This window comes from Salmo salar, chromosome 26 (genome assembly GCF_965601325.2).
Source record: "Salmo salar chromosome 26, fSalSal1, whole genome shotgun sequence".
NCBI classification, from domain to species: Eukaryota; Metazoa; Chordata; class Actinopteri; order Salmoniformes; family Salmonidae; genus Salmo; species Salmo salar.
The window spans coordinates 43,226,755-43,243,934 of NC_138316.1; the positions used below are offsets into that span (position 1 = coordinate 43,226,755).

The window sequence follows — 17,180 nt, forward strand, 5'->3', positions numbered from 1 at the left end:
GTTGTATTAGTAACTGTAGCCCGTGTAACCGTGTTGTATTAGTAACTGTAGCCCGTGTAACCGTGTTGTATTAGTAACTGTAGCCCGTGTAACCGTGTTGTATTAGTAACTGTAGCCCGTGTAACCGTGTTGTATTAGTAACTGTAGCCCGTGTAACCGTGTTGTATTAGTAACTGTAGCCCGTGTAACCGTGTTGTATTAGTAACTGTAGCCCGTGTAACCGTGTTGTATTAGTAACTGTAGCCCGTGTAACTGTGTTGTATTAGTAACTGTAGCCTGTATATAGGGCTGAGGGGCTGAATGTGAGTATGTGGCTTCATGAGGTGGAGTTTTAGGGGAGCGTACCATGGGCGAGCGTCCGTACGCAGCAGCAGCCACACTCATCTGGGGGGAGATGTGGAGGCCGGCGTAGACCCCGGGGCTGGTCAGGGAGCCGTTCATCTCATGGTGGCCCATCATGGCGAAGGGCGTGGCGTAGGAGCCAGCTATGGACAAAGGGGTACGCAGGGCTGGAGCTGCTAGAGAGAGGGAGGAGAGAGAGACGGTAAGGACAACTGATTCTGTCATAGGCAAATGGGCAGACCTACAAGGAAGTTATTTTCGTGTTAATCCATTTGTGGTTAGAGGGCGAGTGTGTTTGTATACATGTGGGTATGAGTGTGTATGTGTGTGAGGACTTACCCAGTGCCTCCATGCCCGAGGGCTTGCCCATGATGGGCCGTAGACCAGGGGTGGTGCTGGTGCCTGGTGTGGGGGCATCGTTACGAGGTGTGGGGGTGTTAGACTTTAGGCCCGGCGTGGATGACTTATCATTCTGACAGAGAGAGACTAGATGTGATTAATGTTGCTTTATTCCAGCGTGTTCCATTGTTATTCTAAATGATGCCAATCACAAAGCAATAGAACCCGCCCAACCAGATCACTGGCAACCCGCCCAACCAGATCACTGGCAACCCGCCCAACCAGATCACTGGCAACCCGCCCAACCAGATCACTGGCAACCCGCCCAACCAGATCACTGGCAACCCGCCCAACCAGATCACTGGCAACCCGCCCAACCAGATCACTGGCAACCCGCCCAACCAGATCACTGGCAACCCGCCCAACCAGATCACTGGCAACCCGCCCAACCAGATCACTGGCAACCCGCCCAACCAGATCACTGGCAACCCGCCCAACCAGATCACTGGCAACCCGCCCAACCAGATCACTGGCAACCCGCCCAACTAGATCACTGGCAACCCGCCCAACTAGATCACTGGCAACCCTCTCATGTATGAGAGAGACGGGGAGAGAGAGGGACAAATAGAACATGTATGAGAGAGACGGAGAGAGAGAGGGACAAATAGAACATGTATGAGAGAGACAGGGAGAGAGAGGGACAAATAGAACATGTATGAGAGAGACGGGGAGAGAGAGGGACAAATAGAACATGTATGAGAGAGACAGGGAGAGAGAGGGACAAATAGAACATGTATGAGAGAGACGGAGAGAGAGAGGGACAAATAGAACATGTATGAGAGAGACGGAGAGAGAGAGGGACAAATAGAACATGTATGAGAGAGACAGGGAGAGAGAGGGACAAATAGAACATGTATGAGAGAGACAGGGAGAGAGAGGGACAAATAGAACATGTATGAGAGAGACGGGGAGAGAGAGGGACAAATAGAACATGTATGAGAGAGACGGGGAGAGAGAGGGACAAATAGAACATGTATGAGAGAGACGGGGAGAGAGAGGGACAAATAGAACATGTATGAGAGAGACGGAGAGAGAGAGGGACAAATAGAACATGTATGAGAGAGACGGGGAGAGAGAGGGACAAATAGAACATGTATGAGAGAGACGTAGAGAGAGAGGGACAAATAGAACATGTATGAGAGAGACGGGGAGAGAGAGGGACAAATAGAACATGTATGAGAGAGACGTAGAGAGAGAGGGACAAATAGAACATGTATGAGAGAGACGGGGAGAGAGAGGGACAAATAGAACATGTATGAGAGAGACGGGGAGAGAGAGGGACAAATAGAACATGTATGAGAGAGACGGGGAGAGAGAGGGACAAATAGAACATGTATGAGAGAGACGTAGAGAGAGAGGGACAAATAGAACATGTATGAGAGAGACGGAGAGAGAGAGACAAATAGAACATGTATGAGAGAGACGGGGAGAGAGAGGGACAAATAGAACATGTATGAGAGAGACGGGGAGAGAGAGGGACAAATAGAACATGTATGAGAGAGACGGGGAGAGAGAGGGACAAATAGAACATGTATGAGAGAGACGGGGAGAGAGAGGGACAAATAGAACATGTATGAGAGAGACGTAGAGAGAGAGGGACAAATAGAACATGTATGAGAGAGACGGGGAGAGAGAGGGACAAATAGAACATGTATGAGAGAGACGGGGAGAGAGAGGGACAAATAGAACATGTATGAGAGAGACGGGGAGAGAGAGGGACAAATAGAACATGTATGAGAGAGACGGGGAGAGAGAGGGACAAATAGAACATGTATGAGAGAGACGGGGAGAGAGAGGGACAAATAGAACATGTATGAGAGAGACGGGGAGAGAGAGGGACAAATAGAACATGTATGAGAGAGACGGAGAGAGAGAGGGACAAATAGAACATGTATGAGAGAGACAGGGAGAGAGAGGGACAAATAGAACATGTATGAGAGAGACGGGGAGAGAGAGGGACAAATAGAACATGTATGAGAGAGACGGGGAGAGAGAGGGACAAATAGAACATGTATGAGAGAGACCGGGAGAGAGAGGGACAAATAGAACATGTATGAGAGAGACCGGGAGAGAGAGGGACAAATAGAACATGTATGAGAGAGACCGGGAGAGAGAGGGACAAATAGAACATGTATGAGAGAGACGGGGAGAGAGAGGGACAAATAGAACATGTATGAGAGAGACGGGGAGAGAGAGGGACAAATAGAACATGTATGAGAGAGACGGGGAGAGAGAGGGACAAATAGAACATGTATGAGAGAGACGGGGAGAGAGAGGGACAAATAGAACATGTATGAGAGAGACGGGGAGAGAGAGGGACAAATAGAACATGTATGAGAGAGACGGGGAGAGAGAGGGACAAATAGAACATGTATGAGAGAGACCGGGAGAGAGAGGGACAAATAGAACATGTATGAGAGAGACGGGGAGAGAGAGGGACAAATAGAACATGTATGAGAGAGACGGGGAGAGAGAGGGACAAATAGAAACCAAAGACCAAATCCCAAAATAACAACCACTTTCCCCCAAAATCAAGTGACAATTTGAGTGGTGAGCTGAATATAATCCAATCTACTAGTGCCAGTTCATTAGAACCCTGTGGAGCCACATAAAACTCTATTAGAGACTGGCCTGTCAGAGCCTTAACACCCAAGATGGTGGTCCTTCTTTAGCCCTCATTTCCCTTTAATCTGCACCCCTCCACCCCACCCCCGGACAGAAACATGAGTCCTGACTAGTTAAGCACATTACCACAGCCAAGGAGATAGGACTGGTGAGGGAGGGAGATCTCTGTAGTTTGCTCCCTGACTAGACCAGTAATTAAGCACATTGACAAGGGGCCTGGTATGGGAAGGAGGGATGGGAGAGAGAGAGATGGAGGGTGGGACAGAGCAATCTCCCTGTCATTGCCCCGGTTTATTTACGATCCGGGGCTGGGAAAGCAATGAACATTTATTCTGCCTGCCATAAAGGATATTGAAAGGAGCAGAGCACTGCGTGTCTCCTGTGTGCCTCATCTCCAACCCCCAACCCTCCTTCAGCAGTTTAATAGCTACACTTCCTCCCATGGATGAGCCCCTCACACTCACCCCTTGTCTATTGTTTCCCCCTACCCCCTCCTTTCCCGTTTCTCACACACACACACTCACGTGGGCGTGGTCCTTGGCTTTGGAGGAGGGCGTGCTGCCGGAGGAGGCCACGGAGGCGGGGCTGTTGGGGGCGTCCTTCTTTAGGGCCCGTGATTTGTCCAGACCGTTTTCTGGAGGAGAATGGGCAGGGCTCGCCCTGGGAGTGGCTGGGTCCTAGAGAGAGAGATCAAGAGAAAAATGATGAGGGAGAGGAAGAGAGCGAGAGAATGAGTAAATGGAGGAGTGGAAACACGCTGGAACATGTACATGAAGGTCAAACAAACCCAGGCCACATGTGCACACACACACACACACACTTTGTTTGTCCTCTGTCTCCGTCACCCTAGGGGTTCCATCCAGGTTTCTTCGTATAAGCATGTCTCCGTACAAATAAAGCTTTTATTTGGTACACATACACATAAGTGGATGTTATACACAACCACACAGTTCTGTTTCCTTCTTTATTTTAGGGGCCGTTTCCCTGGTGACCTTAGTGAGGGTGTGACAGCTGTTAAGGTCTCTGTCAGCTCTGGTTCCTCAACAAAGACACCAGTGTTCAGTCACTAGCTACCAGAGAGACGGGGTGGAATGTGGCTCTGCAACTCAACCACACTAACATACCAACACACTCATACATGTGTCCACTCAAACACAAACATGCAAGCGACCAGCTGCTCTTACCTCATTGGACACATCCACGACGAGGTCGTCACTTTTGTCTCCATCGCTATCCTGTTGAGAGACAGTGTTAGACAGTGACCACACTTATATCAGTGTGTGAGAGCAGTACTTCTCCTGTTTAAAGGTGCTGACTGTATTATTTTTGTGTGTGTGTGTGTGTGTGCGTGCATGCGTGCGTGCGTGCGTGCGCTCCCACTCACGTATCTGCTCATAGTGTCCTTCTCCTCCACCTTGCGTTTCTTGGAGTCCATGCTGTAATCAGAGGAACTACGGTGTTTGTCGCTGGCTGCACGCAGGCTGTCCGACGGAGACACTGAGTTATTCTGGAACAACACGCAGACAGACGAGGAACCATGTCAGTCACAGGAGTCGTCCCACGTAACAAAACGTCTAGGAGAAATGTGCTCTGCTAGTTTAGGTCTTGAAGTGTGTCTTTGTGCTGTAGAGACAGACATCTTAGAGGGGAGAGCTGCCAGGCCACCGATGGGGCTTTACCAAAGTCCTTCAAACACACACCCCTTGACAGAGCTAAACCTCCCTCAGACTAGAGGATATTAGCTCAACACGCACCATAATGCATTAGTGAGGGACAGGGAGTGAGCCTGACTGAGTGAGCCCAGCAGACAAACTGCACAGACTCATCTTCTCCCAGGCCTTCCATTAACTGAGGCTGCTTACACACAACGCAAACAATGCAGAACTTGTTTTCCTGTCCTCCTCCTGCTATCCCTCCAAAACACACACACACACACACACCAGAAAGGAAAACACCAGGTGAACAGTGGTTCTTTCTCCAGAGCTGCTGGGCTGAACGGATGACTGCTGGAGAGTGGGCTGGTGTGGTGAGTTCTGACCTCACACAGGTCGGCACCTTGCCAGGACCACTCAGTGGTTATACAGTACATAAACAAGTAGCGAGGGAGGGACAGGAAACTGCCTAAACCACAGGGATTGAATGACAGGAGAGGCTCAATGAGTGAGTGAGTGAGTGAGTGAGTGAGTGAGTGAGTGAGTGAGTGAGTGAGTGAGTGAGTGAGTGAGTGAGTGAGTGAGTGAGTGAGTGAGTGAGTGAGTGAGTGAGTGAGTGAGTGAGTGAGAGCACAGAAGGAACATTGACAAAGAGCAAACGGAAACGGCGAGAAAAAGTAGAGCAGGAAAGTTGTCGAAAAAGAGGGAGTGAAAGAAATAGAAGGCGGCAGCTGGCATCCAATGAGAGGCCAGTAGTGAGGCAGCTGGCATCCAATGAGAGGCCAGTAGTGAGGCCCCCAGCCTCGCGCATCCAATGAGAGGCCAGTAGTGAGGCAGCTGGCATCCAATGAGAGGCCAGTAGTGAGGCAGCTGGCATCCAATGAGAGGCCAGTAGTGAGGCAGCTGGCATCCAATGAGAGGCCAGTAGTGAGGCACTGAGTTGAGCTCCCCACTTGTGGCCATGCTGGGCGGGGGGGGGGGGGGGGGGGCTGGCACTGCCAGGGTGGCACTGGGTACTCTGGGCCCTCCATGCCAAGCCCACACACTCATCCAGCCTTTCATTACCCACAGAGACAGAGAGACTAAAGAGAGGACAAGAGCTGCCCATTTTAACCCCTCACCCATGTCCACTGAGAAAGAAGAAAGGAACGACAGCGAGAGTAAAGAAATAAAAGGAGAGAGAAAAGACGGGGCCTTGTGGTTGACAGACAGAACGAGAGAGAGGAGGAGGATGTGGTTGGGCAGCGTTGGGGTGCCCCCTTCAGAAGGGCTTTCTAGGCAACATGCCCTCGTCTTGGCTGCTGCACAAAGTAATCTGACTCCTCGTGACTCTAAGCCAAACCCTCCATTCTCCCCCTCCCTTTCCCCCCATCCCGGCTCTAAATATGTACATGAATGTTGCCATTGTGGCTCCAAAATGCGCAGCTTCTCTTTTGGAGAGGATAAAAGGAGAGAGACAAATAGAGGTGGATTGGCCTGAGGGGTTGAAAGAGGAGGGGTGGTGGGGTGGGTAACTAGCTAGCTACCTCCCAGGCCCCCCCTCTCTCTGAGGTTGTGTGCGTTTTTGGTTTTATTATCCTTGTGGATATCAGCAGTCCTTAAGGTGTCAGCATGCTTCAGTTCGGCTGGTGGAGAGCTGAAGTCCTTAAGGTGTCAGCATGCTTCAGTTCGGCTGGTGGAGAGCTGAAGTCCTTAAGGTGTCAGCATGCTTCAGTTCGGCTGGTGGAGAGCTGAAGTCCTTAAGGTGTCAGCATGCTTCAGTTCGGCTGGTGGAGAGCTGAAGTCCTTAAGGTGTCAGCATGCTTCAGTTCGGCTGGTGGAGAGCTGAAGTCCTTAAGCTGTCAGCATGCTTCAGTTCGGCTGGTGGAGAGCTGAAGTCCTTAAGGTGTCAGCATGCTTCAGTTCGGCTGGTGGAGAGCTGAAGTCCTTAAGGTGTCAGCATGCTTCAGTTCGGCTGGTGGAGAGCTGAAGTCCTTAAGGTGTCAGCATGCTTCAGTTCGGCTGGTGGAGAGCTGAAGTCCTTAAGGTGTCAGCATGCTTCAGTTCGGCTGGTGGAGAGCTGAAGTCCTTAAGGTGTCAGCATGCTTCAGTTCGGCTGGTGGAGAGCTGAAGTCCTTAAGGTGTCAGCATGCTTCAGTTCGGCTGGTGGAGAGCTGAAGTCCTTAAGGTGTCAGCATGCTTCAGTTCGGCTGGTGGAGAGCTGAAGTCCTTAAGCTGTCAGCATGCTTCAGTTCGGCTGGTGGAGAGCTGAAGTCCTTAAGGTGTCAGCATGCTTCAGTTCGGCTGGTGGAGACCTGAAGTCCTTAAGGTGTCAGCATGCTTCAGTTCGGCTGGTGGAGAGCTGAAGTCGACTAGGTGAACCGGACAAGTGTGTTCGCATACTCCCTTAAAGACATTCCCTTAAAAAAAAAAACGGCAATAGTGCAGTTTGTCCATTTTGAGATGCCGTAGCCAGTATACACTTCCTCAAAAGTCAGAATTAAAAAAGTAATTACATTACATTTTGACTTTTCTGCCAAGGAGATCTTAGTCACGCAATTTTACATGAACTATGTTTGGTGCATTATTTCTCAATGAAGAAATGTGCTATTGAGTCGTCTCTCATTGAACAACAACAAAGACTATTGAAGAATCCCTACCGTTGACCAATCACGGGCGAAGACGTCGGCTCCCAACTTTCCTTCGGCTCCCAACTGGCCTCGAGAAAAAAAATGTGCCCGAAAAGCCCCAACATTTTGTCATAGTATATGTATAAACTTATGTATAAACTCTTCTGGACTGTTCCGTCTGGGAAGCATGCGGACACCTTTACAAGGATAGTAAAAACAAGAACAATTCTGATAATTGGGGACATTTCGCCGGCCCCCACAAGGGAAAAGGCTATTTTAGGCTTATGGGTTAAGTTTAAGGTTAGAATTAGGTTTAGAGTAAATATCATTTTGAATGGAAATACATTGCTTGGTCCCAACAAGGATAGTAAAACAAATGTGTGTGTGTCTGTCTAATACACAGTGGCCTTTTAAGGCATGACTAACAGACTGGATAACCTCAGACGCCCCCTATCAGGTGACCTGAGACAACAGGACAGGAAGGGAGGAAGCGACAGAGGGAGATGAGGGAGGGGAGTAGAGTTAGCATTAGCACTGCTAATCGCAGGGGCCCAGTTTCGTTCCCTTCAGACATGACTGCACCCATTCACGCTGCCCAGTCATTGGGAACCCAATCCCTGCGTTGTCGCAGCCGCCACCGCGTCGCTATCCCTGGCTATCAGAGAGATTTAATCCAGTCTAATAAACAGAGGCTTTAACAAGAGAAGAAGCCCGGGGGAAGGAGGGAGGAAACTATTCACTATCTGTGTTCAGAAATATTTACTGGAAGTAGGCAGAGAGAGAGAGAGAAAGACAGAGACAGACAAAACGATTGAGTATGAACAAAGAAAGGAGAGAGAGAATGATTACAACAAACAGACAAAACGAAAAGGAGCGCATTAGAAAACAAAGAGGCAAAATAAGGCTGAGAGAAAGATGGAAGGAGTAAAAGGCAGAGAGGAGGGAGGAGGGGTGGATAGATGGGCTACAGTAAATCCTCTTAGGCGGAGAGACGAGAGTCAAAGTCTCTTTTAATTGTGATGAAATTATAGAGCGGGCTAATCCTCGCCTGGTGACTGGAGTCATTTTCCACCTGGATTAGATAGTGTAGAGGGGGAAGCAGCACCAGCTCTATCAGGCAGACTCGGCTCCCCCCATTCATTATTTGATTGCAGAACAGCTTATACCAGACAAAACGTGTGTGTTCTACTGCAGGGATCAGGAATTTTAAATTTCTAACAAGGCGTGGTGTTTAAAGTCTATGCAAAGTGCCTTAGTCACCAAACAGACTGGCTCAAAGTCAATGTCAAGGGAGGGCAAGGTGGTTGAGAGAGGGTGAGAAGGTGAGAGAGGGTGAGAGAGGGTGAGGTGGAGATGGGGGGGACCTCAGAAGAATAAAGGACAACTTACCGTGCTCGACTCTCGTTCTTTTACCAGAGGGATCGCCAGGGGGGAGTGAAAGGATGACAGGCCAAGAGGGAGAAAGTGAAAAGAAAGTTAGTACGAATGGCAACATGTATTGTGACTTAATGGGTCTGCATTCACAAGAAAAATACATTTTTAAATACTTTGGTTTCACATTCAGACAAGTTCATTTAATAAGTGTTTACAGCCACTGTGGTCTGAGAGTACATGGACATCAGGCCACACAACTCCTACTCAAACAAAATCAGCACAGAACCAAAATGGCTGTAATTTAGAGCCACAAATGCCCACTGAGCAGGGACAAAATGGCCGCAATATCAAACCACAATGCCAATTGTATGGATCCAAAATGGCCGCAATGCAAAGTGACACTGCCCATTGAGCAGAACCACCTAACTATCCACACCCTCAAGCGCCTCACCTCTGTGCTCCAGGTCGTGGTTGTTCTTCTCGTCCTTAACGGAGGGCAGGTGGGCCTGGCTGCCCAGGGCTCCCAGCGCCAGCAGACCGGAGCCCGCCACACCCGGGATGGGGGGTATGCCGGGGGGCTGCAGGCCCGAGGGGTGCGGGGGCATCTGGATGGGTGGCCCACCGTGGGCAGCGTGGGACAGGTGCTGAGCCTGGAGCTGCTGTTGCTGTTGGGGAAAAAGACATACGACAAGTGGGTCGGCTGGGAAGAGACCGGGGGACTGGATATACAACACATGGAGGGGGCTTAGTTCAGGTGGGCACAACGTTACAGAAACTCTCAGATAGAAATATGTACTGTCAAGAGCTGATGTCAATGCCACATTTCTATCTGCAGCAGTCTAAATGTGGCACCCCATTGGATAACAAGCCCTGGTACTGTGGTTCTCAAATCTCTTCTCCAGGAACCCCCAGACATTTCACTATTGTGTTTTAGCACAGAACTAGTTCACCTGATTTACCTAATCAAGGGCCTGATGATTAGTTGACAAGATAAATCAGGTGTGCTAGTTCTGGAATAGATCAAATACATTAACCGGCTGGGGGTCCCCAGAGGAGAGGTTTGGACCGGCTGGGGGTCCCCAGAGGAGAGGTTTGGACCGGCTGGGGGTCCCCAGAGGAGAGGTTTGGACCGGCTGGGGGTCCCCAGAGGAGAGGTTTGGACCGGCTGGGGGTCCCCAGAGGAGAGGTTTGGACCGGCTGGGGGTCCCCAGAGGAGAGGTTTGGACCGGCTGGGGGTCCCCAGAGGAGAGGTTTGGACCGGCTGGGGGTCCCCGAGGAGAGGTTTGGACCGGCTGGGGTCCCCGAGGAGAGGTTTGGACCGGCTGGGGGTCCCCGAGGAGAGGTTTGGACCGGCTGGGGGTCCCCGAGGAGAGGTTTGGACCGGCTGGGGGTCCCCGAGGAGAGGTTTGGACCGGCTGGGGGTCCCCGAGGAGAGGTTTGGACCGGCTGGGGGTCCCCGAGGAGAGGTTTGGACCGGCTGGGGGTCCCCGAGGAGAGGTTTGGACCGGCTGGAGGTCCCCGAGGAGAGGTTTGGACCGGCTGGAGGTCCCCGAGGAGAGGTTTGGACCGGCTGGAGGTCCCCGAGGAGAGGTTTGGACCGGCTGGAGGTCCCCGAGGAGAGGTTTGGACCGGCTGGAGGTCCCCGAGGAGAGGTTTGGACCGGCTGGAGGTCCCCGAGGAGAGGTTTGGACCGGCTGGAGGTCCCCGAGGAGAGGTTTGGACCGGCTGGAGGTCCCCGAGGAGAGGTTTGGACCGGCTGGAGGTCCCCGAGGAGAGGTTTGGACCGGCTGGAGGTCCCCGAGGAGCGGTTTGGACCGGCTGGAGGTCCCCGAGGAGCGGTTTGGACCGGCTGGAGGTCCCCGAGGAGCGGTTTGGACCGGCTGGAGGTCCCCGAGGAGCGGTTTGGACCGGCTGGAGGTCCCCGAGGAGCGGTTTGGACCGGCTGGAGGTCCCCGAGGAGCGGTTTGGACCGGCTGGAGGTCCCCGAGGAGCGGTTTGGACCGGCTGGAGGTCCCCGAGGAGCGGTTTGGACCGGCTGGAGGTCCCCGAGGAGAGGTTTGGACCGGCTGGAGGTCCCCGAGGAGAGGTTTGGACCGGCTGGAGGTCCCCGAGGAGAGGTTTGGACCGGCTGGAGGTCCCCGAGGAGAGGTTTGGACCGGCTGGAGGTCCCCGAGGAGAGGTTTGGACCGGCTGGAGGTCCCCGAGGAGAGGTTTGGACCGGCTGGAGGTCCCCGAGGAGAGGTTTGGACCGGCTGGAGGTCCCCGAGGAGAGGTTTGGACCGGCTGGAGGTCCCCGAGGAGAGGTTTGGACCGGCTGGAGGTCCCCGAGGAGAGGTTTGGACCGGCTGGAGGTCCCCGAGGAGAGGTTTGGACCGGCTGGAGGTCCCCGAGGAGCGGTTTGGACCGGCTGGAGGTCCCCGAGGAGCGGTTTGGACCGGCTGGAGGTCCCCGAGGAGCGGTTTGGACCGGCTGGAGGTCCCCGAGGAGCGGTTTGGACCGGCTGGAGGTCCCCGAGGAGCGGTTTGGACCGGCTGGAGGTCCCCGAGGAGCGGTTTGGACCGGCTGGAGGTCCCCGAGGAGCGGTTTGGACCGGCTGGAGGTCCCCGAGGAGCGGTTTGGACCGGCTGGAGGTCCCCGAGGAGCGGTTTGGACCGGCTGGAGGTCCCCGAGGAGCGGTTTGGACCGGCTGGAGGTCCCCGAGGAGCGGTTTGGACCGGCTGGAGGTCCCCGAGGAGCGGTTTGGACCGGCTGGAGGTCCCCGAGGAGCGGTTTGGACCGGCTGGAGGTCCCCGAGGAGCGGTTTGGACCGGCTGGAGGTCCCCGAGGAGCGGTTTGGACCGGCTGGAGGTCCCCGAGGAGAGGTTTGGACCGGCTGGAGGTCCCCGAGGAGAGGTTTGGACCGGCTGGAGGTCCCCGAGGAGAGGTTTGGACCGGCTGGAGGTCCCCGAGGAGAGGTTTGGACCGGCTGGAGGTCCCCGAGGAGAGGTTTGGACCGGCTGGAGGTCCCCGAGGAGAGGTTTGGACCGGCTGGAGGTCCCCGAGGAGAGGTTTGGACCGGCTGGAGGTCCCCGAGGAGAGGTTTGGACCGGCTGGAGGTCCCCGAGGAGAGGTTTGGACCGGCTGGAGGTCCCCGAGGAGAGGTTTGGACCGGCTGGAGGTCCCCGAGGAGAGGTTTGGACCGGCTGGAGGTCCCCGAGGAGAGGTTTGGACCGGCTGGAGGTCCCCGAGGAGAGGTTTGGACCGGCTGGAGGTCCCCGAGGAGAGGTTTGGACCGGCTGGGGGTCCATGAGGAGAGGTTTGGACCGGCTGGAGGTCCATGAGGAGAGGTTTGGACCGGCTGGAGGTCCCCGAGGAGAGGTTTGAGAACCACTGTCCCAGTACATAAAGTTGTTAGTCTCCCTCCCCTCCCCAATAACAGTCCTAAACCATGGGAAGGAGGAAGGATTGGGGAGTTGAATTTAATTAGCAAATGTTTGTTAGAGGCCAGTAGGTAAGAACCATCCTTAGCAATAAGGCCCTCTTCCTCACAAATACCATTCTCAGACTTATGAGGGCCTGGGTATGAGGTCGGACACACACACCCTGTATCCTTCACACACACACACACACACATCCCGTATCCTTCACACACACACACACACACACACATCCCGTATCCTTCACACACACACACACACACACACACATCCCGTATCCTTCACACACACACACACACACACACATCCCGTATCCTTCACACACACACACACACACACACACACCCCGTATCCTTCACACACACACATCCCGTATCCTTCACACACACACATCCCGTATCCTTCACACACACACACACACATCCCGTATCCTTCACACACACACACACACACATCCCGTATCCTTCACACACACACACACATCCCGTATCCTTCACACACACACACACACACACATCCCGTATCCTTCACACACACACACACACACATCCCGTATCCTTCACACACACACACACACACATCCCGTATCCTTCACACACACACACACACACATCCCGTATCCTTCACACACACACACACACACACCCCGTATCCTTCACACACACACACACACACACCCCGTATCCTTCACACACACACACACACACATCCCGTATCCTTCACACACACACACACACACATCCCGTATCCTTCCACACACACACACACACACCCACACACACACACACATCCCGTATCCTTCACACACACACACACACACACACATCCCGTATCCTTCACACACACACACACACACACATCCCGTATCCTTCACACACACACACACACACACACATCCCGTATCCTTCACACACACACACACACACACACATCCCGTATCCTTCACACTCACACACACACACATCCCGTATCCTTCACACTCACACACACACACACATCCCGTATCCTTCACTCACACACACATCCCGTATCCTTCACTCACACACACATCCCGTATCCTTCACACACACACATCCCGTATCCTTCACACACACACATCCCGTATCCTTCACACACACACCATCCCGTATCCTTCACACACACATCCCGTATCCTTCACACACACATCCCGTATCCTTCACACACACACACATCCCGTATCCTTCACACACACACACATCCCGTATCCTTCACACACACACACATCCCGTATCCTTCACACACACACACATCCCGTATCCTTCACACACACACACATCCCGTATCCTTCACACACACACACATCCCGTATCCTTCACACACACACACATCCCGTATCCTTCACACACACACACATCCCGTATCCTTCACACACACACACATCCCGTATCCTTCACACACACACACATCCCGTATCCTTCACACACACACACATCCCGTATCCTTCCACACACACACACATCCCGTATCCTTCACACACACACACATCCCGTATCCTTCACACACACACACATCCCGTATCCTTCACACACACACACATCCCGTATCCTTCACACACACACACATCCCGTATCCTTCACACACACACACATCCCGTATCCTTCACACACACACACATCCCGTATCCTTCACACACACACACATCCCGTATCCTTCACACACACACACATCCCGTATCCTTCACACACACACACATCCCGTATCCTTCACACACACACATCCCGTATCCTTCACACACACACATCCCGTATCCTTCACACACACACATCCCGTATCCTTCACACACACACACATCCCGTATCCTTCACACACACACACATCCCGTATCCTTCACACACACACACATCCCGTATCCTTCACACACACATCCCGTATCCTTCACACACACATCCCGTATCCTTCACACACACACACACACACACACACACACACACACACACACACACACACACACACACATATATCCTACAAACACGTCGCACTAAAGAAAGTCCACCTCATTTTATGAACAGAATACACTTGATAAATACTGGATGAACTGTGCCCAAACACCAGCTGCCTGCAGCAATTAGTGAGAAGCAGCCGGCAACACAACAACTGCTAGTTATCCGTCCTTCAAAGCAGGCTTCCTACTCGAAGATCTCTATTCTATGTGGACTGTTTTAGCAGACACTACAGACAAGAACATGGCTGGGGATGTATTCCCAGAGGGTTGCACATAGGGTTAATTTCACACACGGCATGACCGCAGGTGAAAATAAAAACTGCAAACCTTTCAACACCCAACAAGCAAAGCCAGCCGCCCACCTCCTGGCCCTCTGGCAAAGCCTGTTAACAGGCAGAGAGGGCGGGACACAGACACTTAGCCCTCCCAAGAGCCTGTCAACGTCAGAGAAAGAGCGAGAGAAAGAGCGTGAGAGAAAGAGAGGCCGAGAGAGAGACAGTGAGAGACAGAGAGAGGAAGAGGGAGAGCGAGAGAGACAGACGAGATCGACTCAGGGATCCAGACTAACAGACGGGAGCTAAATAGCCACTCAGCTGAAAAGGGGAAGCGAGTGCTTTAAAACGAGGTTAAATAACACTTAGCACATCCATCAACTGTCAGTCCCAAACCAATCTATTGACCTTCCTGATAGCTAGCTGGGAGTATTATAGCCCTGACCCATACTACTCATTAGGAGAAGAGGGGGAAACACATACACAGAGCTTGTAAGCCTTTTAACAGTAAAGGTTGATCAAGTCTGGTCTCTTAACAATAGGCCTATTATCCAGTAGGCTCATTATCTGGAGCTGAGGGGCTGGCGGTATAGAATGGATGGAACCCACTTAGACAGGCAGAATTGTTAATCAATATTGTGCTGGTGGTGTGTGGAGCAGGGGCCTATGTGTGTTAGGGAGGGAGGGGAGGGAGGGAAGGATAGAGCAGAGAAGTCCCTGTTGAGGGTGCCTAATGAGGGAAGCATGCAGAGAAGCATCATCAAGAAGACTCATTAAGGGGCCACCGAGGCAGACGAGGAGAGGAGTGAGGGATGGGGGAAATAAACTGCCTCCGATTCAATATTCCTGGATAAAGAGGTGACCGACTTCCTTTCACACTTATCTGTTTTCATCTGTGTAAATGACTCCAAATCTTAGCTGGGTTTTGTCAGGAGGGGATGAGCAGAGAAGAGACTATTAAAGCTAACGGGGCAAATCACAGCTCCCACAGACAGACTGTTAGTCAGCTGGAACCAACATCAACACTATGAAAGAATAACTGACTGGCAGACTGGCTGGCTGGCAGACAACCTGACTAAAGAGCATAGAAACAAACGAGGCTGGATTCCAATACTTTAAAGTAATTCCTTTCCTGCACTGACCTTTTTTTGGATCAAGGAAAGCAAACAAAGGGAAGGAAGCCAATTTTCAGTATCGAGACACCCAATGCATGCTTTAGTTCCCGACTTCCTACCACACAGTGGTTATCTGTCGTTACAAAACCATTTGACATGCTAACAGTGGCAGCAATTCAAACAAACGTCAACCACAACATCTCTTCTCATTCCCTCCATCCATCCCTCTCCCAAACACTGACCATGAAGGCTGGGTAGACAGCATGTTGCTGTTGCTGTAGGAGTCAAAGAAAAAGGGTGGTAAGAGGGGGTAGCTAATGCTAGCTATAGCTCCATGCTTGCTAATGCTAGCTATAGCTCCATGCTTGCTAATGCTAGCTATAGCTCCATGCTTGCTAATGCTAGCTATAGCTCCATGCTTGCTAATGCTAGGTATAGCGTCATGCTTGCTAATGCTAGCAATAGCTCCATGCTTGCTAATGCTAGCAATAGCGCCATGCTTGCTAATGCTAGCTATAGCTCCATGCTTGCTAATGCTAGCTATAGCTCCATGCTTGCTAATGCTAGCTATAGCTCCATGCTTGCTAATGCTAGCTATAGCTCCATGCTTGCTAATGCTAGCTATAGCTCCATGCTTGCTAATGCTAGCTATAGCTCCATGCTTGCTAATGCTAGCTATAGCTCCATGCTTGCTAATGCTAGCTATAGCTCCATGCTTGCTAATGCTAGCTATAGCTCCATGCTTGCTAATGCTAGCTATAGCTCCATGCTTGCCAATGCTAGCTATAGCTCAATGCTTGCTAATGCTAGGAGGCTAACCACAGGTGCATGCAATGCAGTACAGTTTGAGTGGTAAGGCTACGATAACACAATGTCCAAAGTGAAATTAACTGTGAGAACACATTGTTGGTCATCAGTATGAGAGTCCTTCAAGGGGGGCTGAGGTACCTGCAATGGCTGAGGTTCTTATGTCAGAATTGCAGTGGCGTGTATTAATTCGTTTTCAGGTGTTGAGTAGAAAAATACATTTAAAAAATATATATTTTTAAATACTCATTAAATAGAGGGATAGGCCTACACATACTGACGTATAGGGCAATATAAAAGTCTGGTCTTAAAATCAGTCTAATTCCTGTATTCTTTACAGACTGTGTAGTGTCCATTTAGCCAGTTTGCTACGCTCCACCTAGATGAAAACCAAAGCCATATCTACGAGACATCTAATATGTAAATAATGAGGTACTAAAACGTACATAGAGGTTTGAGCCAGTGTGACTGCAGACAAATGCCCTCTGTGTGAAAAAAGGGACACACTCAAACCAAATGGAAATGTGAATTTGACACTCAAATCTGCAGCAAATAAAAACATGCAAAGTGAGCGAGTGGGTCCTCCAAATAGCAAATGTTTGGCCC

At 51.5% G+C, this 17,180-nt stretch overlaps 1 protein-coding gene across 7 annotated transcripts in view; it reads right to left on the bottom strand.

The window, feature by feature from the left end:
* LOC123730778 (transducin-like enhancer protein 3-B) overlaps window positions 1-17,180 on the bottom strand; it is a 55,360-nt gene that overhangs the window by 8,264 nt on the left and 29,916 nt on the right. For 2 of the 7 annotated variants that reach the window (XM_045708705.2, XM_045708703.2), the window contains exons 8-14: window positions 9,453-9,666; window positions 9,017-9,033; window positions 4,751-4,873; window positions 4,551-4,601; window positions 3,891-4,043; window positions 682-814; window positions 346-515 (exon numbers count right to left, since the gene is read on the bottom strand). In XM_045708705.2, coding sequence (XP_045564661.1) covers window positions 346-515; window positions 682-814; window positions 3,891-4,043; window positions 4,551-4,601; window positions 4,751-4,873; window positions 9,017-9,033; window positions 9,453-9,666 — 861 coding nt within the window. Of the gene's footprint in view, window positions 1-345; window positions 519-681; window positions 815-3,890; window positions 4,044-4,550; window positions 4,602-4,750; window positions 4,874-9,016; window positions 9,078-9,451; window positions 9,667-17,180 lie in introns of all 7 variants that reach the window. The other 5 variants (XM_045708704.2, XM_045708702.2, XM_082969742.1 and 2 more) reach the window with 3 other exon arrangements.